A 25,174-nucleotide genomic window follows, 5' to 3' on the forward strand; every position below is an offset into this window, starting at 1 on the left:
AGCCACCTGCTCCGCCAGAGCGTACTCAAAATCTAAGCCCTTCTGCAGACTCTTAATCAACTTGCCCGACCAATTCATCGCCTCGTGATCCAGTTCCCTAGTTCAAGTTTGAAAGGAATGTTTATAGCGCGTATAATTATGCTGACACCGAATATGAATTTTGTAAGATACAAATTTTTCAAGAGTTACAGTACCTGTAACATATAGATTTATATGAGACAGTAACAAACCTGAAATTATTAATTGAGGAAATAATAATAAAAGAGCCTTTGTTATGCTCATCAACATGGATTGGTGTTCACTACCGATCTCCAAGAAATAACAGCTTTCATTGGAATGAACTAATTCATGATTTACCATGTATTGCCCACATGGAGAAGCTACTGGTCCACTGAACATGACATTGGTGTTTCCTACATAGCTAAGGTAATGCCACTATCACGATTTGAAGAAAACCTGCACTTCTGTGACAATGAATTTCAACCGTTTACGACATCACCAACGTTTGAAAGGGCGTACAAAATTAGATTAGTAATGAATAATTTCAATTCATGTTTCCAGTAATCAATCAAAGTTCAAAGGCCACAATATCATGAAACATCCGTTGTCCTTGAACTAACTCAAGATTTGGTGGATCTTGGATATGAATTTATTTAAACAATTTTTTCAACTCACCTATGATGCAGTATAAAGGGATGTTGCACAGTAAGAATACGCCAAGTTCTAACACATGATAAAAGTATGAAGAGAGGCGATATCTATGTTACTTGCTTTGAAGGAATATCTTTTATCAAGTTGATGGACAACAAAGCCGTACATCTCCTTACCCTGCTTCTTGTAAGGTAAAACGTTAACAAGTAGGATCCGTGCAATGTCTAGAGATCAAATGTCCTGACATGGTCCATTAATATAATAAGAACATGCAGGGCCAGATTAAAAGATCCAGAGGCCTCGGGCCAGTAAAGAAGCCGAGGCTCACTCGCCCCAAATTATTTTCAAAACAGTGTAAACCATTTTTTTCACTCGAGTTTTACAATAAATAATTTACTGTAAAACCAAGTAGATTCCTTCAGTATTGAACAAACACATATAAATATAAACGGAAAAAAGAATTATCTGAAATTTCCATTTCTTGGTGAGCCAACAATTTATTGTCACCTCGAAAGGCTTATCCGCTTTCAGCAATGAATTTAATGGTACTAACGACAATTATCAGGATTTTTCGCCAATACTCGATTTGTTGAGCCTCTTGCGTCGCTAGTTCTTGATCGATGCGTTTTGTGACTTTCCCCCGTTGCACTAAACTCATTATTGATTCCAAATGAGTTTTCGAAATCTCGGATGCACTGAAACCTTCACTGAAACCTTCTCCACTGAGTTTGTTGTTTTGAGAGGGCATCAATTTGAACGCATAATGATATATATTAACCGTAGTTGGAGAAAAGCAAAGCCAGAATCGATTGACCGGTTCATGATTTTTATTGCGGTGTGTAAACATGTTCTTCGCATATTTTCGAACTAAGTTGGAATTATCTCCCGGCTGATCTTAATGAACTGAAAAAAAAATTGTCGAGACACGGAATCGAATACCCAACCTCCGAGGTTGCGGGCAAGTACCACCCCACTCAGCCATTAGTCGGTTGGGGTACTCCCTCAAGATGGGTAGTGAATTGGAAGTTCTTCTTATCAGGGCCATTTGAGATTTTAATATTTCACTGACTCCCTGATTGGAGTGATCGAATATAGACTCGTTTGTGTCTTAAAGGTAGATCCACTACGACTAACTTGATTGAACTTATATCCAAAGTTTAGTCAGCCTTTGAGAATGGTAATAAAGTTGATGTTGTATACATTGATTACAGCAAAGCCTTTGATGAAATATCGCATAAGATAATTTATCTCAAACTAAGAGCCCTAGGCTTTCCTCCTATCTTGCCAATAGAACTTATAGAGTCCTCTTTCGTAACTCAGTCTCCAGCCTATACATGCAACTTCTGGAGACCCACAAGGTAGTCACCTTGTCCCTCTTTTCTTTGTCTTATCTGTTAAAGATGTCTGAAATTAAAAAACTACGACATACTAATGGTCTTAATATCGTTTTTGTTTGGTAAAGTAGTCAATTCTATAAGAGATCTTGGTATTATGTGTGAAAACACCTGAATTTCCATTCCCATTTTGACCAAATTATAAATAAAGCTAATAGATCTCTCGGTTCAGCACTCCTGAGTGATATTCATCTTAACACCAACCCTCGAAATCTGCGCTCTGTCTTCCTTTTCTGTATCCCTCATTAACGCACTAATTACGGGCACTTTGAACCAATGTTCAGAATTCTTCTTCTTTAACATTTCCAAATCCTCAATATTTTATCAGATGTCAAAAACGTTGATTTTTGTTGAATACAATCATTTTGGCAATGACATCATTTGTTGCTCATAAAAAATATGAGGGTCAAATATTTTGACAGAATTTTTGAGTTATAAAAAAAATGATTGATTCATTTTTTTTTTTCAAAATTATATTAGTTTGGTACCGCGACAATTTTTAGGATATAAACTTTAACTGAAGTCGCTAGCGTTATTAGTGTTTGAGATATTTTGGGCCAAGCAAAAATATGGATGACGAAAAATGGTTTCCCGAAATAACTACACACTAATACACACATCTTTCTCTATAAATCTTTGATTTAGATTCCAGGGACCTTAAAACGTCAAGAAATGTAAACATTTTCAATTCGAAAAAGTTTTGTATTAAAGTTTAGACATATTTCGCTATACCATAGTCTTGACAATTTGAGCTATAGCGTTTAATTCGTTAGAACTCAAAGTTTTTAATAAACTTAAAGTTATCATTGCATTTCATCATTGAATATTTTGTTTCGAGGTTTAACATCGAAACATCGAAATGCGTGCTTTAACCCAAAACTTTTCCTATAGTCCGCTTAAATTTGTCATTGATGAAATTATTTTCAATAAACTTTTGATTGTTGATTTCACATTTCAGAATCGTTTCCATTTTCTTTGTATTACCACCTTTCAGATTTTATTTAAATGATGAACCCTTACCTTAAATTGTTGATTCCAATCAGGAATTGCTTAATTCCAACAGAAAATATGTATTCAATGACAGAAGTTTTCAATGAAAACTTTAACCAACTTGTCAAAAAAATTCCTATGATTGGTTTCAATGATGAAAACCAATGCATGTTTTTCAATGGCATGCAAATGATTATAACCTCATGATTATATAATCATTCGTTCTAAAAAGTTTCAGAAATCAAATATTTTCAAAATTGAATTAATAGGTATATTTTGAAAAATGTGGACACCCAATTCCGGCCTGAAATCAAATACATAAACGTACATACACTGCCATATTTTTTATCTGCCCTTCAGCAAATACCTTGAATCGATACGAGGATATAATAATCTGTCAAAACACAAAACGAATCTACAAATATCACTCCACAAGAATCTTCCTGAAAAATGCGAAAAAATGGTTAATGAGAACTTTTATTCTACTGTCAGTCAAAAATGTCCTAAATAGCTATTTTTTACTATGCAGCGAATCTTGTTACCATTTCCAATGCCCCCAAGTTTGACTGCCATAAAACTTCATCAAATAATATTGAAATAGAATAGTGAGTCGGTCTTCATCGTACAGATAGTAACAAAAAAAACAACCCCATTAAATTTCTATCTTCTTACCTATAAACTGTTGAATGTAATTCGTGTCGATATTTTTCCGCTGTAAATGGATAAAACATAAGGCTGCCATTTGATAAAGTGAAAACTAAATCCTGTTGCGGTGGTATTGGTGTCCATTCGATCTAAAAAAGAAAATAAATGTAAAAAAAATAAATAAGTATTTTAATGGCCCATAAGTAAACAGACAAAGATAAAACTAAAATAACTCTTTTTTGTTCTATCTTATCAAAAAATAAATAAAAATGTTAATAAAAATAGGGACTATAATAGAAACAGTCCCTTATCAAAATGTATCCTTAATCGTTCGTCAGCATCACTTACCTCCGGCTGTGGACTTCCGTGACCCGAGCATTCTATCAGACCTCCTGAATTGTTTGAAAACTCAATTTTATGCGGCGGTTCATGCAGAAATATTGGTCCCTGAAGGTCAAGTCCATTAAAGGCTATGACATGGTGATGGTTACATGAAAAAAAAGAGAAAACAAAAATAAAAAAAAATATTTCATTAAATAAAAATAAGACAAAAAAAACACAACAACAACACAACTTTGAAGGTTTTTAAGGATTAGGATCAAGATGAGATATATAAATGATGATGATGAAACAAAGTCAATACCGCCCTTGAGGGCTTCCTTATTTTTTTAATATTAAAATAAATTCGTATATAGCTTGTTTTTCCTTAACCTAACTTAAACTTTTCTCAAAAACAACGGTGACGACACCGACGACGACAACGACGACTAGGACGAAGATATGAAAGAGGAGGCCTCTGCTTATAATATACCCGATTTTATAAATGCAAATGAAATTCAATGGGTTTTTCATTATCCTTAAACGTCTCAAAAAATGTTTCTTGTTTTTGTTTTAGCAACGACTACAACGACTGATGATATAATCGTCCTTTTATGGGGGGCGGATATACTTTTACTCGGTGCTTTAGCTTAAAACAAATAAAACCGTTTATACTCGCTCTTCTACCGCTTTCGTCGTACTCCCGCATCCCCAATGCCATGTCAGACACCCTGGGGGCTAGAAGGTTATTGTTGTTCTTGTTGTTGTTTAAGGTCCTTTGTTCTGAAGTTAACTCAATTTTCATTGAAATCAATCGAGTCGAAAGGAGTTAAGAAAAGAAAAGAAGCAGATTAACAAGAAGACGAAAACAAAGTCGAAGAAGGAACAAGGACATCAACGTAACGCAAGGATTTTTATTGAGACATTTTGTTGACATGATAAAAGTTTTGTGTGTTTTATTTCTTTCCCGATTAGATGATCCCGGCGAGATATCCTTCATTGGGATAAGGGAATTTTGAGATTGTATACGAATGGGAAAAATTCAATTTCTGTTTGTTTGTTCTTTTGGTTGTCTTTCGTCCTGATAATGTTTAAGTATAAATATATGCATATTATACTCACAATTCACATACATTTGGAACAGTGGTGTGTATCCTTTGAAACAGATCACCCGCACGTTAATTTTGTTGTTTTACATCAATTGGAGCAACGATGCAGGATATGCGATGGGATGTCGCACGTGTGTGTGTGTCTTTGGTTCTCTTTTGTGGAAAAGTTGACTTTGGGGTAATAAAGTATTCATTCATATTCCATCATTTCACTTGAGACTTAAAATAAGATATATATCCTCTAAAGAGGCGAGGATGTAGTATAATAAGGACATTTCTTCATATTACTTATACTCGTAGTAAGTTGGTTTTGCGTTGTGAAGAAATTTTGTGAATAAGAAGAAATGAGTTTTCTGTTATCGCAATGCGTCGCGCAGAAAAAAAAATTAAGGAACTTTTCATTCCGTATTCAAGGATTTCATTATAATATTCATGAAGGAAACATTTTTAGGGGTAAATGACACAAGTTGCGATGCGGTTTGTGCTTAATATGGAAATGGATTGAGATATTTGTAAGAGTAAACTAAAGTCTACATACATGTAAAGTATATTCTTGCTGTATGTTTGTTTCAACTTTGTTCGATTCAGCAGAAGTTAAATTCCCTCAAGTCAAGAAGTTCACGCGCAAATAATGAAAAGGACTCTTCAAAGAATTTATTACTGATGATGTGGGGATGGTTTTGATGAAGGATTTGGTATGAGATTTTTATATATTAAGCTCGTAACTTTATAGTGTTTCTATTTATCATCATTTGGTTTTGTTTGTTTGTAATGAAAATGAGTAATGACCCCAAATGAATATTGACAAAGTTTATAGAATAGTTTTATGCATAGATAAAAAGCTAAAGTATGCACTTGAAGGGAAACGATCAAAAAATAGTAATCTTGCATTTAGTTAAAATGGGGTATTCCTTAAAAAGGGATTAATGAAGCAGAAGTTCTTTCTTGACGAATTCAAAATCTTTGGAATCTAGAATAAGGTGGGAGCTTTTAGTGTCTCTTTTCATTAAGACGACTTTTGGTTTTAGGTTTTTTTCTTAAGTTCGTATTTATGTTTTTTAATTTCCCATAGGAAGTTATTGTAATGGGTCCGATTTGTCAAATTGAAAATTTTGACATTTCTCGACGTTTCAAGAGTCGAAATAAAAGATTTTTAGAAAGATGTCTGTGCGTGCGTGTGTACGTTTGTTCGTACGTTTGTACGTTCGCGACGTTTTTTTCGTCGTCCATAGCTCAAGAACCAGAAGAGATAACGACTTCAAATAAATTTTGTAATACAGATAATAAGGCAGCAAAATGCAAAAAAGGGCTCTCAAGAAAATTGCGTGGGTGGTTTTTTTACCATAGCAGTTTTAAAAAAAGGTGAAAATTTTGGTTAACCTTAAATATCTTACGAACCAAAAACGCTAGAGACTTGAATTAAATTGTATATAATATATTGTAACGTGATGCCAAACAAGTATATTTTTTGAAAAAAATCAATGTAACGGTTTTTTTATAAATCAATAAAACTGAAAAAAAAATTTGTCACCTCCAAAATTTTACGACTGAAATATGATTTCATCTCTAAAACAATTTTGTGCAACAAAGAATAATGTTTTTGACATCTGATAAAATTTTGAGAAAAATCTAATTGACAGTTTTTTTACAAAAAATAAAAACCTAAAAAAAATGTATAAAGGTTGGTAAAAATTGATTTTCGACTCAAATATCTTTTCAAAACTTTGAGATATTGGCTTTAATTTAATTTTATCTTTCAAAACATCTTGTTGTCAGTTAAAGTTTGAAAAAAATTGAATTAACAGTTTTTGTACAAAAAATTAAAAACCGAAAAAAAAATTAACAAAAGTTCGTAAAAAATGATTTTCGACTCAAATATCTTTTAAAAACTTTGAGATAATACATAGGTTCTATCTAATTTATTCTTATAAGAAATATTGTTTTCAACATTAGGACAAATTTTGAGAAAAATCGAATCGACAGTTTTTTTACAAAAAAATAAAAACCTGAAAAAAATGTATAAAAGTTGGTAAAAATTGATTTTCGACCCAAATATCTCTTCAAACATTTTAAATATTGGCTTCAAACTAATTTTATCTTATAAGAAATATTTTCTTCAACATTTGGTAAAATTTTTAAAAAATTCAAATTGACAGTTTTTTTACAAAAAATAAAACTCTAAAAAAAACAATACCTACTAAAACTTGGTAAAAATTTACTTTCGGCTCAAATAGCTTTTCAAAAATTAAAAATATTGTCTTCAAACTTATTTTATTTCAGAGAAAATATTGTTTTCAATATTCAGTAATTTTTATATAAAAATCCAACAGTCCGTTTTTTTCATAAGAAATAAAATCTACAAAAAATAGTGGGCAAATTTGGTAAAAATGGATATAGACAAACTTTTAAGCAAGACAAATCGACAGACGGGATGGGATGTTATTAGTGTGGGTCGCATCCCAGGCTCTTTTTTTTATATAATTTACGGGCACTCAAGGGGTTATTAGTACCCTTTATATGTTTATATTTAAACACAGTGCGAGTATTAGGAAAATAGGGAAATATGTAGAAGGAGATACCGGTGCACATTCGTCTTAAAGTGCTGCACATCAAAATTAGAAACAGAGTTGGCTAAAGCATTCCACATTCTCGATGTGCGATTTAAGAAAGAAAGAATCTCTATACTTGACAGTACGCCCGAAATTGAGCTCAAGGGTAAACTGAAAAGCATTCCTGGAAGTGCGAGTATTACGGCTGAATCGTTTAAGGGGTGGAATGCAACTGGCTAGTTCAACAGAACATTGTTTGTAAAAATATCGATAAAACATCGAAAGGCATGAAACATTGCGGCGGTGTTCTAGCGATGTAAATGTTTCGATTATAGTTCTATCGCCTATCATTTTTAAAGCCCTTTTTTGTATTCTATCTAAGAGATTTAAACTTGTTTTGGGGCCACCTGCCCATATTTGCGAATTATATTCAAACTTTAGACGGATGAAGGCTTTGTAAATTACAGCCAGATCAGAAGGGCTGAAAAATTGCTTGCACCGTCGGAGAAATCCTAAGCACCTGGCAGCATTTATGGCAATATGAAATCCATAAAAGGTGATCTGTGATACACATACCAAGTACTGGCCGTTGATTAGTTTCTTGGGTGCAAGCGCCACTCTTAGATAGTGGCATCGGAGGTACGTTACGCTTTAATGACAGGATTGAGTTTTCGAAGCATTAAATTCTAAATGGTTTTTGATTCCCTATTGTACAATGCTGTCAAGATCAGAATTTAATAAGCCTATCATACGCTGTCGTTTAAGTTCCACATCGGAAGGACAAGGATGTGAATCTAGAAACGAGTATGAGAAACTGACCGTACTGTCGTAGGTGAGACAGGTTACTGGATTAGAAGTGGCAGTCATAAGATCATTTATGAATAGAAAAAAGAGTCTGGGAGACAAAACGTAGCCCTGGGGAACACCAGCATTTATTTTATCAATTTCAGACTTGAAACCATCTAATACAACTTGTATTAAACGGTTAGAAGGGTAATTTCTAATCCAACGAAGAAAAGATTCATCAATACCAAAAGCACGCATTTTCGATAAGAGAGCTTGGTGCCAAACTCTATTAAATGCTATTGAAATATCAAGTGCAATAATCTAACTTCCTCCAAAACGATGTGAAGATTTGTTCCACTGTTCGCAAAGAGATAAACCGTAAGATCACCAGTGGAACTATTGCTACGAAAACCATACTGTCGGTCATTAAGAAGCTTCCGGTCTTCGAGATATTTTTCTTGAGCTGATAATTAATCAGCGTTTCCATGACCTTAGAAAGAAGGGACGATAGTTAGAGGGAGAGGAGGATTCGCCTCTTTTAGGGCTGGACAAATGCTATTTTCCATCCACTCGAAAAGAGACCAGTAGAGTAGGAAAGATGGAAAAGTTTACGCAGTGATTTTGCCAGCGATGAAGAACACCTCTTCAGAACAATTGGGGAGATACGTTCCGGGCCAGCGGATTTGTGTATATCAAGGTCTTTCAGTTCTCTTGCGACTGCACGATTGCGAAAGAAGATTCGTCCCATAGAATCATTTACGCTCTCAAGAACAGGAGGACTCATGACACTTTCCGGTAGCGTACAATTAAGAGCAAATGTGCTGCAAGCAAATTGGCTTTATCAATCGAGATAACATAGGGAGTGTCATTGTGGACGAGCGTTGGAACCGAGGATGACTTGGTCTTTCCTATGTTTTTTACAAATGACCAGAAATTTTTACTACCTTTGGGACATTGTAGTATTTTTTGCCTTAATTTCTGATCATGCAAAAATTTGGTTCGATTACATGTCCTTCTAGCTTGTTTGAACTTATTCCGGTTTCTAATTCAACACGTAATGATTTATGAGTCGACATGAAATTCGACCCTGAGATGTGATTTTCTAATTTGTATAGGTTTATTAATACTTATAAAATGTTTGCTTTTGTAGTCAGATGGTAGTTTTTTATTTAATTTATTTCTATCCTTTAAGAAATTTCGGTAAAAAATTGGAGACTGTTTCAGATGTGTTTGAACGGTTTTTTTTTCAAAGTTTAATCAACAGAAAAACTTGAATGAAAAGTCAAAGAAGTGAGTATCATGCTCGTTTTGTAATGGAAAATTCTATGAAAATGCATTTTTTAATTGAATAGAGACAAATTTCAATCAAGCCTTAAAAAATTAACAACTCAAAAAAATCCTTTCGAAAACTATATAACAGAGTAGTAAAACACGGTATTTCATATTCTTTGTGTATTTCTGGCCTTAAGAAAAAAACTGTGTATCTTAACATTGTATAGCAGTTAAGCAATATGTAAATTACATTACATATTGATTATTTTAGTTCTTGTTGCTAAGATCCGAAGCTTTAATTTTCCAAAATGTTTGAATGCATGTGTTTTTTCTGTAAATAACTATTCTCCACATGTTTTTCTATAGCGCATTTCTGAAAATAGAATTTTTGACCAATATAAACTTTAATAGTTTCAAAATAAATGTAAGAGTGTTTTTAGATATTTTTCTAAATTATCCCAATACCAATAGTTTTGTAATGTATCTTTTCATTCGAAAAAAGTATACATCTAACTAATTTTTGCATGTTTATTTACATATAAGCTAGTTGACCCGACTGACGTTGTTAAGCTATTGAATAAAGAAGAAGTAAACAAATCATGGGCAAATTATTTAAAAAATTAAAGGGGATACGCCTGGAAAAGTTTAAGGCTTCCAACCCTTGTTAAGACTAAAATCAAACTTTGCAGACCTTTAAAATAAGAGCACATTGACATACAGACGTCATTTATATTTTATTTTGAAAAGTATTATAAAGAGTTAGACTATTTTAAGAAAAAAAAAAACACCTCGACAGTCATTTAAAAATTCAAGTAATCGTGTTTTCCCTGATGTTATAATTTTTAAACTTTGAAACTCTTTTTCTTTTCAGATAATTTTTACATAACTTAAAAAGTCTCCAAGAACAAATTGAAAAAGAGTTTGGAATGCGACCCACATTGATAACTTTACATCACGTCTTCTGATTTGTCTTTACTTAAAAGGTTCGTTAATATTTGTGTTGTTAAAAAAGTTGTCAGTTAAATTATTCTTATAAAATTTAAAATTACTAACAATTTTTTTGCATATGATAAAATAATTTGATTTGAAAGTCTATTTGTTACAAGATTTTTAGTCAAAAACCAATTTTTACCAATTTTAGTAGCTTTTACGTATTATAACGAAAATACGGACTGTTGGATTTTTATAAAAAAAATTACTAAATGATGAAAACAATAATTTCTGTCAGATAAAATTAGTTTGAATATAGTTTTAGATTTGAAAAGATATTTAAGTCAAAAGTAAATTTTTACCAAGTTTAAGTAATGTTTTTTAATCGAAAATCAATTTTTGCCATGTTATAAAAATTATTGTTTTTTTTAGGTTTTTATTTTTTTTACAAAAACTGCCACTTCGATTTTTCTCAAAATTTTACCTCATGTCAAAAACCTTATTCTTTGTTGCATACAATTATTTTAGAGGGTTAATCATCTTTTGTTCGTAAATTATTCAAGGTGACATTTATTTTTTTTTAAGTTGCTTGATTTATAAAAAACCGTTAATTGGACTGTTTTACAAAAGTGTACTGGTTTAATGTCACGTATCAATATATAATACAAAATTTGGTTCATGAGATATTTTAGGTTAACCAAATTTTTCACCTTTTTTACGTTACTTTGTTAAAAAAAATATCCCATATTGATGAATATGTAAAATCACAAACCCGCACCAGAACGAGAATTGTGAGGTTGAATCCGCTCGATTAGGAAGAAGCACAAGTCCTTAATCTGTCAGCCAAGGAAAAATACAAAGTATCCCCCTTCATCCCAGTGATTGACGAGAAGATGGGCGCTAAAAATTTGTACACTGCCGCAGAGGCATTGGTGAAAGTGTATCCAGATGATTTAGAGCCTAGTCTTGCTAATGAGTTTGTCTAATTTCTATCTTTGATTGACTCATACAAAAAAGAAATGGACTATGGAACAGATCAATCGCCGGAACTATTTTACCTCCAAATTATCGAGAATCAAAATTTCAGAGCTACATTCCCAAACATCAAAATTGCGTTGAGAATGTATATGGTTTTGATGGTAACAAATTGCACTGGAGACGCTCATTTCCAAAAATGAAAAATATAAAAAATAGGCTTCAATGGGACAAAACCGTTTACCGAAACTTTCTCTCCTGAAAATTTAAAGCGATTTACTCTGAAAACTGGATTTCAACGAAATCATCAACGATTTTTCGGCGCAAATAGCTCGAAAGGTTCCGTTCGTTTACCCTAAAATTCGTTTATATTTATTTGTTTTTGTTTAATACTAAGGAATCTACTTGGTTTCACAATAAATTATTTATTGAAAAAATAGAGTGAAAAAAATGGTTTACTTTATTTTGAAAATAATTTGGGCGAAAGGGGCTCTGCTACTTTATTGACCGAGGTCTCTGGACCTCTAAATCCGGCCCTGCCAGCCATTTCTACATCTTTCTGCATTATTATCCATATAAGAAAATGTATTTGAAGTCGTTATTTTCACTGGTTCTTGAGCTATGGAAGACGAAATAACTTCCCAAACTTCCGTATGTACAGACGTACTGCCGTAAAAATCTTATCAATTGTTTTGTGAAGAGCTATGTATAGCCACAAATCCAGTTATAGCTTTCGAGTAATTTCTTGCTTTGCTTTCTTTTAAATTAGGAACACTTTTTAGAAAGATTAAAGTCAAATAAAGCAAGAACGACATTTTTAAGGAGATTCAGAGCGTATAAATGAAGATCTTTATCAAAGTAAGCCTGCCTATGTAAGCTTACGTCCTAAGAAAACTCAAGGAGAATAAGTTTAACAGGTTTGAATTGTACAATGACTTCTTCTATTTGACATTACTACCACCTTCGATAGTTATCATTACAAAAAGCTCGTTTTTAAAAATGTAAATTTCACTTGATTTTTTAAAAAAATCTTAATTTACAAAATTTCTATTTCAAACCCGCTAGAGCTCTTATTTAAATTTAGTTTTCATTTATAAAATTGTTCTGTTTTAGTTAAAACATATTTTTAGTATGCAATTGTTTGAAGCTTATCAATAGGTTTTGAACTTTAATTTCATAAAAAAAATTTTGAGATATCGAATTTCTAAAAAAAATGTTTAATATTTTTTTTATTAAAAAGTAAACTTTAAAATTTTACATTTTCGATCATAAAATATTATTAAAAAAAATACTAGAACTTGAGCAGAAAAAAATATGAAATAACAGTTCTTAGGGAATACTTTTCTGGAGCAATACAAAAATATTTTCAGTAGCCAAGAAAAAATTAAAAAAACCTATGAGTTTGATTTTATGAAAATTCAAATTTTCGATTTTAGTTAAAAAACGTATGCAAATCGGCTAAACACTTAAATTTTGACCCAATGGTTAGGGCTGTAGAAGCGAGTATAGACGGCAGGAATCAGCGGACCCACTTTTTTCGACTTGTCTACCATCTTAATGTCATGTTTGATTAAAATCTCCAGTTAGAAGTGTTTGTAGAATGCAATACTTGCCATTGTAGTTCCATTACGTCGCAATTAAAAACGCGTTATTTAAACCAAATACTGAACTCTGCAGGATGCATTTAAGATTTGATGCACTTGAATCTCAAGTGGATTACAATAGTCCCAAATTCCACAATTTTTCTTGCTATAGATTCATCAATACTTCTTAGTAAGATGTTAGATAAAAATGCAAATTTTCAGGAAGTTTTTAATAGAAAAAGAAAACCAATGATTTATTTATATATTTTGAATCGTATTGAGGTTTAAAAAATTAGTAATTAAAGCTGAAGAAACAGCTTATCCAGTTTGTACAGAAGTTAATTCAAAAAAAAATTTCTTGAACTAGAAAAGAAAACCAACACATTTGTTTTTCTCGGTGGTTTTCTTGAGATGACTGGTACAAAAGTTTCAAAAAAAAAACTTTGGAGCTGAAATCCAAAACTTAGGCACTTGGAAGTACAATTTCTTTTTGTTTCAAATGATTCAAACATTTAATTTTTTGTGAGAAGTGAAGAAAAGTGTAGTTAGTTTCGAACTCCTGAGCTGTGTCGTCGATCTATTGGCTTCAGCTTATGAGTCAGTAAAATTCTTTAAGGGTGCATTGTCAAGCTAAAGCCTTCAACAAAAATACAACTAATAGAAATGTACTGCAAGGATACTCCTGCACACTCTCTCAAACAGCGGCATTGTTTTGTTTTACAATGTCTTACGATTTGTCGGCTAATGGATGTAGAGCTAATTTAACATAAAATAAAGTCAATTTTTTATTTTATAATTAATCAAGATGTCAACCTAAACAAAAATCAGTAAAGAAAATTTATAACTTAATACCCACTTACAAATACACATGTATACCAAAAGATCCTACTTATAATTTGTCATTGAAGAATTTATTGTGTTTCCTGTCTAAGTAGGTCTTTTTACCTAAATATATAAAAAGATATATTGTTTGCCCTATGATTCGACTAAAATAAAAGGAAAAAATAACCTAAGCCCAACAACTTGACAAAAAATTCTTAATTATCATCAGACATACAGTTTGACAAGGGTTTTTTTTTGTATAATTTGCAAACAAGGATTTTCATTGAAGCTTATATATTTTTTAACCAAAAAACCCATTTTATGTCAAGATTGCGTGTAGGAGATTTATATAATATAAAAATGTTGAATGGCATTTTTTCGTTAACAAACTGACATTTTCAATTAAGCTTTATCCAGAAAACAGAGAAAGCAAAAAGCAAAATGGAAAATGGGAAAAACCGAATTCATCCAATTATCTTCTTTATTTACGGGAACTTAAACCATTAGGCTATCGCAGAACACTGATTGCCACCTTTTTCGCTATATCCGTTTGAATCACCAATTAAGGCAACACATGCAATACGGCATTGCTTCCAGATCCGATCCTTTATTGAGAGCACCGGAGCCGCCGTTCGTGCACCAATCGACCATTGCATGTGTGAATAGGCGTGTATTCTTTTTGTATGAAGATTAATACTCGTAGAACAAAACAGAAAAATATGCACATATATATTAATTAAACATTAAAAAGTGCACAACACTTTCATTTAGGCGTATAGCTGCAAATATGCACTTGAACGACGACAACGCGAACGGCCCTATCTCTGTTTCTATGCTTCTGTACTTCTGTGCTCAATATGTAAGGACTTGAGCCGAGCCTTTTTTGTATTTTTTCAAACCACTCAACAATCGACTGTTTGGAGAGGGGGAGTTACACACGTGCATCTAATGTCCTCGATTCGCGAAGAGTAGGCATACGTGTGTGTGCTAGCATGCGATAAGCGCGTAAAATAACAACCCTCGACTATGCAACATACTGTGATGTGCTGTTTGCAGCAGTAGCAGAAGCGGCAGCGGCAGCATCATCAGCAGCAACAGAAGCAAACATATTCAAGGGTTAAAAGGGTTGCACCAGTTGAACCGTGTTTGCGAATTTAATGGCACCATCACCATCACCACCCACAACAATAGCTCTGCTGCAGCAGCAACAACAAAAACAACAACAACAAAAACAACACATCAGCACAGGACGAGAATGCATATTACATTGCAATAGCAGTAGCAGTAGCAGCAGCAAACAAGGGCCTTACGGACGAACCACTGCTGCTGCTAATAAGTATCATCATCGTCCTGAATGCGCGCACACACATCGCGTGAGCTTGATGCGATGCCATGTCATTAAGGACTCACAACCAAGGTGGCTCTATAATACATTTCACATCTATACTGCATATAAGTAAAGTATGAGTATGTGACCTGATGCGGGTGGGTGTTATAGGCTAACGCAAACGTGACAATACATGCAAGACATAAAATGGTCATAAGTGGCAAGTACGCTTGGAAGGGGACCAAAAGTTCGGCTTTTGCAAATTTCCCATCATCATCATAGGAATACAATTTGGAAAGTCTGCAATACAACCCGCCAATATTAAGACCTGAACTTTGTGCAATAGCATCAGCAGGTGGTCCTAGTGGTGGCACTTATTGTTGTTGTATGTATTTCTTGGTATCCTTCAACCTCGAATAGACTAATCGACGAATCGTTTTGTTATGATTATATGACTCCATTAGCATGAGCAGACTTTTATTTTTGATCATTTCTGGAGAGAATTTATAAGTATAAATCTGATGACAGGCAGCAAATGCCCCCTTTTGTAAAAGGACCAAAAGTCTACAGACATAACCTTAAGGGTTTTTTTTTTGGAAGTCGAGGTAGAGAGCGTAGACGTTTTATGTCATTTAACTATATTTACAAGGGGAAACAAGTAGAATATATAACTCAATGTAAAGGGTTTTCCAATAGAGACTTAACAACTTTGACAGTTGATAGCGGCCATGTTGTGTAAGCTTAATCTGTCAAATTAGCAATCGATTATCAAGTCAATCTTTTTAGTCAATGGACTATGAACAAAAAAGGCTTTTAACAACATGTAAAAATGAAAGAATTGATTTATCCAAGTAGCTATTTGGTCCGAAGAAGATTCTAACATCCTTAAGTCAACGAAATGTATATGATCTGTCAAAAACGTTGGCCGCTGTAAGTGAGAGTGTACATCATGAGTAAACGGAATCGAAGGCAGATGATTTCTTGTCTCTCAAAATCATAACAACTCTGAAGCTTTTTGAAGCTTTTTACGTTTTGATTTTGGGCTCAAACATGATTCAACTGACCCAGAAGATAAATACAGACTACCATTGACATAGAAAGAAAAATGTTGTTCATGTCAAAAATGGTATTAAAAGACAGTGGCAATTATATCGTTTTAGAGCACATCGCCATCAGTTGAAGTATTTTAATAAACTCATTTCTATGGAAGTTTAAAAAAATCGAAATACTCAATGTAACCAAACACTCAGCTAGTTACAGAAAAATGATAAACCTTTCTGGAACATTGCTAAAATAAAAATTATAAAAAAGAAGACGGAGTTATTTCCTGCACTTAAAATTTCTAATGAGGTCCTTTATACTGATAGTAAAAAGGCGAATGCTTTCGCTGTAGAACTCAGAAAAAACCATGAGGTTTCCCAACAGCTAAGTGATTTAGATACTAAAAGTTTGGTAGACGCTGCCTCTTATAGAATTGTATCTTCTATAACAAAAACGCCCAGGTTGAATAGGTATCTGTTGATGATGTTTCCGCTTTAATAAGAGTTATGATTAAGGAAAACCGATGGACTTGATAATATTAAAAAAATGTATACCTCCAAAAGTCAGGAAGAAAGTATCTAACGTTTATTATCCACGCCTGTTTGAAGAATCAATACTTTCTAAGTTTTGCACTTTTATTGAGGAGTAAGATTTAAAATTTTCAATGCAAGAGCTAATAGTGGCTTTGAAAATAAAGGATAATAAGGCTCTGGGTTTAGATCTTTTACAAAAATTGCAGCTCACAATTTCTAGACCAAATTTTACTTTTAATAAACAAGATATTTATAGATGAAACAATTCCAAATAGCTTCTGATCTTCATACATTTTTGTAATCTTAAAAAAATGAGATCCTATCCTACCTTAAAACTACAGAGGAAGCTCTGTTCTCAGCTCTCTGCGGAAAATTTGTACTAAATTACTGTACCTAAGGGTTGTTTCCTGGGTTGAAAGGAATAATAAAATAAATTGTTTCCAAGCTGGGTTTCAGGCAAATATCTCTACAATAGACCAAATTTTTACTTTAACGAGTGTTGCTAGACGTTTTATTGATAAAAAAAGAATGTCTATGCTTTTTTTGGAGATTTCAAAGCCGCCATTGACACTATAAGCAGAAGGTTACTACTTTTCAATATTACCGATATAGGTTTGTCTACAAAGTTTTATTTTTGTTAATAATCACCTCATTATAGAAGATGGAAAAATAATCTACGAAATGAAAGTTACAAATCTGAATACAAAAAAATGAGAAACTATGTTAACAAACAAATAGAAATGAAAAACTCTAACTTCTACAAAAATGAAATACTGAACGCCAAACGTGATCCGAAAAAAACTTGGAGGGTAATAAGTGAAATATTGGGTAGGAATAAAGCGTCTGTGGATGAAATTATACAACACAATCTCTGTAAAACGTCTAAAGTTTTTCAACACAAGCAACGAAGATTGTACACGTATGCAATGTTAAAACATCAAGACAGCCTTGTCAACAACGTCCTCAATCAATATATATAGGAGAAGCCGAGGAAATCGAAATTTATAATATACTTTGAAATCTGCATCAGCCCAGGTGCTGACGGAATAAGGGGTTGCGACATTAAACTCAAATCTGCTAACACCATTAATTCAGCTAATTGTGAACAGAAGTTTGACACATGGGTGTGTACCGAAAATTTTGAAGACTTTAGTTCAATCTATACAGGAGGAAAAAAAAGTGAAATTCTCAACTATAGGCCAATTCTCGATCTTGCCAGCTGTTGAAAACTGTCTTGAAGAAGTTGTCTTAAGATGACTAAACAAGTTCTTGCTGCAATCCAATCAATATGGTTTTCAAAAAGGTAAATCAATAAAAACCACCACGTATTGGTTATGTTCGTGGACTTCAGCAAGGCATTTGACACTTTGAGTAACAATAAACTTTTAGATGTCCTTTACAGAATTGGCATAATGGGAACTCTTTGAAAATGGATGGAGAGCTATCTCATAGGAAGAACATTTAGAGTTAAGGTTGGAAGTTCATGGAGTAAAGAAAGAAGATGCATACATGGTGTACCACAAGGGTCAAAACTGGGTCCGGTCATTTTTATACTCTTTACGGATGCACTCCTACGGATTTTTAAGGAAAGCACAGCTTTTGCATATGCAGACGATATAGCTATTGTTGTCAGACACATGTGTCTTGAAACTGCGATTTCTACGATGCAACAGGAGTTTATTGAAGTCGCACGATGGTGCCACGATTTTTGAGTCATCAACGCAACCAAAACGAAAATTATGCACATTCGTGCACCAAACAAACTAAAAGAGACAGTCAACATTTTCTTTCAAAACCCTGAATGTCCGACTTCAAGAAAAATTGAATTACTTCAATCAATCAAATACCTTGAAATTAGAATAGATGAACAGTTTTCTGTGGCACAAGCATATTACTACCGTAAGGCAAAGTATGAGGAGTGCTATGATTGCTTTAAAAGATAATGTATTGACCAATGAATATATACTTATGTGTATAGGAAAAATTAGGTTTTCCTTCGGCTTTTTTGGTCACTTTGATCGTGGCAATGAAACAAGGTTGTTACATTAACTTTTCCCGACGTTTCGGCAGGGGTTGCTGCCTTCCTCAGGGGAACTTTATTAAACATGAAATATAAAACACATAGTACAATATTGTGGACAACAAGAATAAGAAAAAACTTACAATTTAACAATTAAATTTTAAAACAATGTAAAAAAACACTTCTAATTAAGAAGTTCAGTCTATAACTACAAAAAAAAAAACAAAGAAAAAACTCTTATGAGGAAACAAGTGAGCAATATACAGATGATATACTCTGTGTGTCTTGCTTGCGATTCATATTGTTTTTGTTGTTCAGGATATGGAGCGTTTCGAGTGTATATCGCTTGGAAGTATGTTTTTCCGTTTGAAGAACTTTAACACAATCGAAATCCGGAGAATGACCTTTGTCTATTAAATGGGCCGCCAATGCGGTTTTAGCCAGGTTATTGTTTTTGATGTCAGATTTGTGGTTGGACAATCTTTGGCGCAAGAATTGTTTGGTGGTTCCGATGTAGCAAAGGTTACATGTTTCGTCAGGTTTACCTTTGCAGTTTATTTTATAAATCACATCAGTGCGTTTATCTCTGTCTATTTTGGTCTTTAGTTTGGTGAAAAGGTGTCTAATTGTCTGGTTAGATTTAAAAGCCAATCGGACATCTTGGATGTTTTTGGTGACAACTTGCTTAAAACTCTCAGCCAGTTTTGGAACGTAAACAATGCTTTTGAAGTATCCTTTGTTGTTATCCTCACTTTGTTGTTTAGCGCGTCTGCATTGTTGTTGTAAAATTAAGCCACGAATAATTGCTGGCGGGAAACCGTTGTCGCTTAAAATTTTGGTCACTTTGATGGTATTTGAATGGTGGAATCTTACGTCACTTAACGTAAAAACTTTGTTAATTAAATTGGAAGCTGTGTTGAAGATTATGTGTTTGGCTTGGTTGGACCGGAAGTTGATCAAACGTCCTGATGCTGTTGGTTTTTGAAACCAATCAAACGACAATTGAGTGTCCATACGGTGGATTTTGACATCAAGGAACGATATAGAACTGTTGTTTTCGTTTTCAACAGTGAACTGTAGTTTGGAGTGGAATCCGTTCAGGATCAATAATAAGTCTGCGACTTTATATTTGTCCATAACCGCATATTTCAAAAGATGTTCAAAAACAGGTTTACTATTCACTTGTTGAAGCTCGATTCAGATATGGAGTATTAGCTTGGGGAAACGCATACAGATAAACTTGTTAATCTACCGAGGAGAATTGTAAACATGATTAATAAAAACCATCTACATTTGAAGCGCCTCAATGTCGAAAATATATTTAGGATGACAGCAGCCCTTGAATACTATGATGATTTAAGATTCCACCGAACTATTTCACATGGTGTAAACACTAGAAGACGAGTGCAAGGTCTACTTGAAATACCGATGATGTACAACAACTACGGAAAACGACAACTTAACTATACGATACCATCAATTATGAACCAACTTCCTACAAATCTTAAAAATAAGTCGGTCGAATTTGGGTCGATAGACAATCCATATGAAGACAAAAGGCATCCCTGTTTGATATATAGATTTCATTTTAAAAGACGTTGGCCAGGTCATAATAGTTAACGACAAGCAATAGAAATAAATGATTATCAACTTGTTCGTGTTTGGATACCAAAGTTAGCCACTTATTCTTCCCTTCAAAAATTAAAGTTGACTCAAATTTGTGGCCAACCGAGGGTGATAGAGTGCCGTGTTGGGGTCGCGCGCCATAACACAATTGAAGTTTGCTCATAAGACTCGCAAATCGTGTTATCAGCTGTGCTGGAGATGTTAATTGGAACCGTGAAGGACGAACGCTACGTACCAAACAGCGTAAGCTACAATGGAAATTCTGCATGAGCGTTCCAAAGACGTCTTGATACATGGGAGTGATGTCAACTGGGCATCGAAATCATGCGGTTTAACCTCGATAGCTTTTCTCTTGCCAGTTTTCCTGAAGTTACGAATTTCATCGATTAATTTACAATCTTTTGCATTATGGACTTATATCCTTGTTTCTTTTAACGCATAGTTTTTTCTGCCACACTCTAAAAATACTAAACGAAGTTTTTCTTTTTGTATATCTACAGTTTTTAAACCATCAATGTCTCATAAAATTTCCTACAAAAAGCCTTCTCAGTTGAATTTTCGAATCAACCATAAATTTAGAGCTACCTACGTTATAAACATTAAAAAGTCATCAGTGTTACAATTCTCTCAAAAGTGCATAGGAGAATAAAGTAAAATTTAATAAATAATACTAAACAATTTAAGATTATGAAAACAACTGCTTTTAGGGTAAAGAATACAATTTCGGTATCCTTTTCGAGCCATTATTAATTTTATTTTAAAAATAAAAACCTCCCAACTAAGCATTTTAAGATTTGGCACATATCCAAGAAATAACATTCAATTCTGGGCGTTAAAAAACACCGAAGGACAAGAAAGAAACAAAATGAATGCAAATTAAAAGTCATAGACCATTTGTGCCTTTATTCCACCTTGCTATATCGCACTCTTAAAAGTTATACGAAATACGACTAACTAAGAGGGCCCTTCAAAAGTATGTAGTACATAGTTCTACCTCCAATTTAAATATACGCCGCCCTCTAAAAACCTTAGCTTTTGAATATTTCATTTCATTTTATTTTACTCCTTGAAACTTTTTAGCCAAGGCCAAGAAATTCTTGAAAACACCAAAAGTATTCGTAGGTTGGTAGATATTCCGAAAGAGAAGAGACCCTTAAGCAAAAGTTATATCATGATGCCTATACCCGCACGGACACATGAAACACCCAAAAGTCAGAGATTATTCTACCAAAGAGGATCTTCAATACCCCACCCTTCTCCCCCCTCGGAATAAACCCTTTTTATATATGTTTCGCCTATTTGTCTGCCTGGCAGAGTTGACTGGTACTGTGGGGTTGGTCCTGGTGCTATGATATTACCTCGGCTGGCAACCGCATTCAATGGCATGACAGCAAATTTAGAACACGACCCACCAACAGCATGAAACAGCTGCTGCACTGCTTTTACTGTTGTTGTTGCTGTAGAAATATAAGAGCAGGGTGATGATGATGATGATGATGATGCTTCTCTTCGTTTGCAGCAGCAATGGACCAAGTTCAACACACCCTTACGGTGTGAATGTCCTTTCACGATAGTTTGCGCCAGATTAATGAGTGCATAACGCTTCCGGCCACAATCGGTATCCCACTCCCATATATTCTAAAGCCATTGCATCAACCGCCCTAACGCTCGAACGCCAGCCCGCCCAACTTATATTGCCATACCGCCATTTTGTCAACCACAGTTCTTTGCTTGTGATTAAGTTTGTTTGCTTTGTGTCTTCAATGGCGCGATATGGCAAAAACAAATGGCAGCTTAAAAGAGGACGATGACGATGTGGACGACTATGACTACGACGGACGACGAAAACGACGAAGGCGGTGTATACACGACGAAGATGAGGTGGTGGTAGTTTTAATAGGAAAGGATTCCATTACTTGATGCTTGACAAAAAATAAAAACCTCTAGTGTTTACAATGCTTGCAGAAATCTGCTTTCATTGCAAGAATACAAACACTGTGTAGCACAGAGCCTGCCCCCCTCTCATCATCTATGTTGTTCCAGCGGAGACACTGGATTTTGTTTTAATTTCGCTTTTCATGTGGCTCTGGTCCTGGTTGAAGAAATTTTTAATGATCCAGCATCCTTACCTTATCCATCCATCATTCTATATCCAGAATCCGCAGTCAGTTAGCTATAGCTAGGACGACACATCAGAACGAGCAACGACGACGACGATGATGATGAAAGAACGACGATATTAAAAAGTAATAATAATAAGGCAGGCCTCATCGTCATCACCATCGAACACCAATATCAACGATGACGCGACGACAGATTTTCCCTGCTTCTGGTCCATTTCACAGCAATTTACATCATCAGGACTCACAGGACGAGGCGAATTCAATAGAAATCCTGTGAAGCTGCATGTGCCCTGTAGAATCAATCCTGCGATGCTATGGAGGGGGCATTGCATTTCAAGAGATGCCAAAAATAGATAACGAACACTCTTGCACATGTACCAACTCTACTACCACCACCCTCTCCAGAACCATGCAGAAAAATCAAAGGATATTAGTACTTTTATGTTCTGATGAGAGCTGAGATCTGAGAGAGAACGATTGCAAAAAGGCAAGCGAGAGGAGTTCTTTTTCTAAAGAGCGAAAGTATAGCAAGGACACTTTCGGAGGATTACTTCATGACTTATCGTGCATCAGATTTCCAGTGGAAATGTTGCAGCAGTCGAATATCTTTTTCGCTTCTCGCCACTTTCGACGTTGTTCGTTGAAATTTTCTTTTTGTTTTTTCGTCGTTCTTCAATTCTTTATTTTATCTTTTCTCTTTGTCCGTCGACACTTTTAAGTGGGAATGGGTAATTACTGCTCCTTATGCATGCACACTTTTTCATGTGAAATTGAAAACCGTCCAATTAGTCACCGTCACCGTTGTCATATATAGTTGTGTGGGCAGAGCGTGTACCTACATTCACAGGAATCCTGATGCTGACGGGACGAGGTGAATCCTGGTTTTTGTCCTGGTTTGGAATATTTTTTTTCCTTCTTTATTTTTATTGAAAGAAGAAAAGTTGTTATCAGAATTTTGGAATCTATATTCAAATGGATAGATCCTGGGGGGATGGTTTTTTTATGCGATGACAAATATCCTAACATGTATCTATAGAGATTCTAGGAACTTGAGGATTGGTTTTATATTTCATATATGAACCAGGCTCGTTCTCTTATATGGTGTGTTTGTTCTGAATTGGATATTAATGGATTTAAAAACGGGATTAATGATGGTGGTTGTGTATATTTGCTTTAAAACATCATCATGACTCATGATTCTGATGACCAGGAAAATAAATTTAAATTAAAGTCCATTTAGTAGATAAGTACTTACTCGTATATACTTAGAGCTTTGGTATTTAGGGTGAAGTTATGTGTTTTTTGTAATTAAAATTCTAAAGTAGGTCCTGAATAATCATTTTTTGAATTGAAAAACAAATATAAAATCTAAAGTGTAGGTACTTGGAATAAGTTTTGAAAGAAGCTCTGCAATAAATGCCTTCAGCTAATATTGCATAACTGTTAAGAGAATTTCTAGAAAAGAGGCCCCGATTTGTAAATGGTTTCTAAATGGCCAAACTGCATAATTTTTGTTGAACCATCGAGTTCATTTTAATTTGTGGTTTTGGAAACATGAAAATTTAATAAAAACTAAGAGAGAGCCATTTTGAGTTCATACAAATAAATAGGTGATCAATATTGTTACTTTGTTTAGAAAATCCAGACCTGGGCCTACTTCACCAAACACTTTTAACTTTACAAAAGACTAGTATCCTGCAAAATACAAGTTTCACAACATTTTCAAAGTGAAATGGCTTTTCACTTTTAAAATTTTTCAAATTTTATTTTAAAAGTAAAAAGCAATTGCAATTAATTTGTATTTTGAAAAGTTGCAAAGTAAACCTTAGATTGTGTTTATTAAGAACAAATTTGCATCAAAAAAATAGAATTGAAAGTTGTTTTTGTATAACACATTTATTTGCGTAAATAATGCAAAATGAGTCGATCGTACAAAAATAATAAAAAGTTAGTAGTTAGAACTTGCAAGAAATAAAACAGTAATTTATCAAATTTTGTAGTACCTATGGTTAGTGCATTGGACTTTCATGCCATAGGTCTTGGGTTCAATTCCTGAAGGTGCCATCTAAAGTTCTTTTTATGGGTACTAACTCTTGAGAGAAATTGACAAATCTTCCAAGCTTAATTCTTGTCATGAAAAGTTCTTTCTCAAAATTATCCGTTCGGTTTTGGCTTTAAACTGTAGGTCTAACCGATCTCCGACAACAGTAGTACTTGCGCACAGGAATGGTTGAGAGTTGTAAGTCACAAAGACCTAGCTCTCAACGGACTGTTGCACCACCGAATTTTATTTTATTTATAGTTTATCTATTACAATATTTGACATTCCGTGCACGGATGCAACACCGTGAAATTGGGATCCATTCCTAGCCTAATGTAGTGTACGAAAAGTTTAACACATATTCCTTTGGCTATTGAATTGTTGTTAATTTTCAATTTTGGACACAAATTTGATGGTACTTTTCCCGATGTCGATGTTA

General features: G+C 33.9%; 1 protein-coding gene across 5 annotated transcripts in view; it reads right to left on the minus strand.

Annotated features, from left to right (window-relative positions):
* LOC129946247 (cell adhesion molecule Dscam2) overlaps positions 1-25,174 on the minus strand; it is a 209,739-nt gene that overhangs the window by 133,650 nt on the left and 50,915 nt on the right. For all 5 annotated transcript variants that reach the window (XM_056056371.1, XM_056056373.1, XM_056056372.1 and 2 more), the window contains exons 3-4: positions 4,029-4,150; positions 3,708-3,829 (exon numbers count right to left, since the gene is read on the minus strand). In XM_056056371.1, coding sequence (XP_055912346.1) covers positions 3,708-3,829; positions 4,029-4,150 — 244 coding nt within the window. The remainder of the gene's footprint in view (positions 1-3,707; positions 3,830-4,028; positions 4,151-25,174) is intronic.

The sequence above is a fragment of the Eupeodes corollae genome, chromosome 2, assembly GCF_945859685.1.
Source record: "Eupeodes corollae chromosome 2, idEupCoro1.1, whole genome shotgun sequence".
NCBI classification, from domain to species: domain Eukaryota; kingdom Metazoa; phylum Arthropoda; class Insecta; order Diptera; family Syrphidae; genus Eupeodes; species Eupeodes corollae.